Source organism: Penicillium griseofulvum, assembly GCF_001561935.1.
Source record: "Penicillium griseofulvum strain PG3 chromosome Unknown contig_64, whole genome shotgun sequence".
Taxonomy (NCBI): Eukaryota; Fungi; Ascomycota; class Eurotiomycetes; order Eurotiales; family Aspergillaceae; genus Penicillium; species Penicillium griseofulvum.
In genome coordinates, this window is record NW_024467442.1 from 1 (window position 1) to 1,256 (window position 1,256).

The following is a 1,256-nucleotide window of genomic DNA, read 5'->3' on the forward strand; positions in this document are numbered from 1 at the left end:
AGGCGCCATCTGCCTGTGGTTTTTCATCAGCGCTGTTGTCTGCATAATGGCCGCATGGAATCAGAAACCTTGGGGATCTTCCCAAAAGGAGGTAGTCATGAACTCGGTGAGCCATTTTCTCTGGCTGAATATAGAGCTACCCCTCAACCGAGCGATCCGCCCTGGCCAGTACGTGCAGCTTTGGATGCCACGAGCCGGCTTTCGGGCTTTCTTTCAGCTCCCTCGGTTCTATGTTGCATTCTGGGAAAATGGACCAACTCAAAGAATAGTCCGTATGGTAGCAGAGCCGCAACCCGGGCTTACGCAAAAGCTGTATCACGAAGCACTGGAATCCCCGGCCAAGCATTCGGTTATGATACTCGGACCCTACGGACACCCTCTCGATTTCTACCGGTTCGGTACAATCCTCTTCGTCGTGGAGGATATTGGATTCTTTCGAGCGCTTTCATACATTGAGATGTTGGTGGAGACAAGCCGCAGGCGCGAAGTGATGGTGCGAAAGCTAGAGGTTCTCTGGAAGCGCCAGGTTGGCAAAGATGGTATGTTTCTTGGACAAGTACTTTCGGGTCAAGGAGCCGCCTGTTGATCGGGTTTTTCCAGAGAATCCACAATGGGTAAATGAATGGATACAAGGACTTTTCAATCGCGACTGGAGAGCGTTCAAGGTGAATTTTCTGCTAGTGCAACCCATCTGAAAAGTCACGATCTGACCATTCTCCAGATTTTGCAATTCAGCATCTACTGCCCGCGTACTCAGGCAGGACCCCAGAACAATATTTCCTACGAATATGCAGAAAGGATTTGCTACTTTTATGGCTCGATCAAAATCGAGGAAGAAGTTGAACGGTATCTCAACAACCACCAATGCGGAGCTGTGGCCGTAGCGGGTGAGTTTCCGAATTCCAACCTTCACCCCTATCGTGGGCTGAATAACAAAGTTTTGTGCTTACGGTGCTTACGACCTATGCAGTATGTGCGGGTCCGTCAATACGTGCGGCTGTGACAAAGACTGTACGGCTACACACAGGAAGAAATCTCCAGCTAATGGTTTTCGACCCCGATATGAGCCCTGCGCCGGATGGAGTTGTAGATTCACTCAGCAGCGACGAGACTCCAGTTGACCAGGGTTCACCACATCAACTTTTGGGAGTAGGCGAGGATAAGCAGACCCACCAAGTACAACGATTCCCAACAGACAGCAGCAAGCTACAGTACTCATCGCCTAAAAAAATCCATACGGAAGCTGGAAACGTCGA

The 1,256-nt window shown here is 50.2% G+C and overlaps 1 protein-coding gene across 1 annotated transcript; it reads left to right on the top strand.

Moving 5' to 3' along the window:
- Window positions 1-46: 46 nt before the first annotated feature.
- PGRI_096250 (uncharacterized protein) lies at window positions 47-1,226 on the top strand (the record flags this gene model as incomplete). The annotated part of the gene is made up of 5 exons (XM_040797338.1): window positions 47-539; window positions 601-665; window positions 722-887; window positions 971-1,149; window positions 1,200-1,226. 5 exons carry the CDS (start codon window positions 47-49, stop codon window positions 1,224-1,226), a joined length of 930 nt encoding a protein of 309 aa, XP_040649790.1.
- Between the last annotated feature and the right edge of the window lie 30 nt (window positions 1,227-1,256).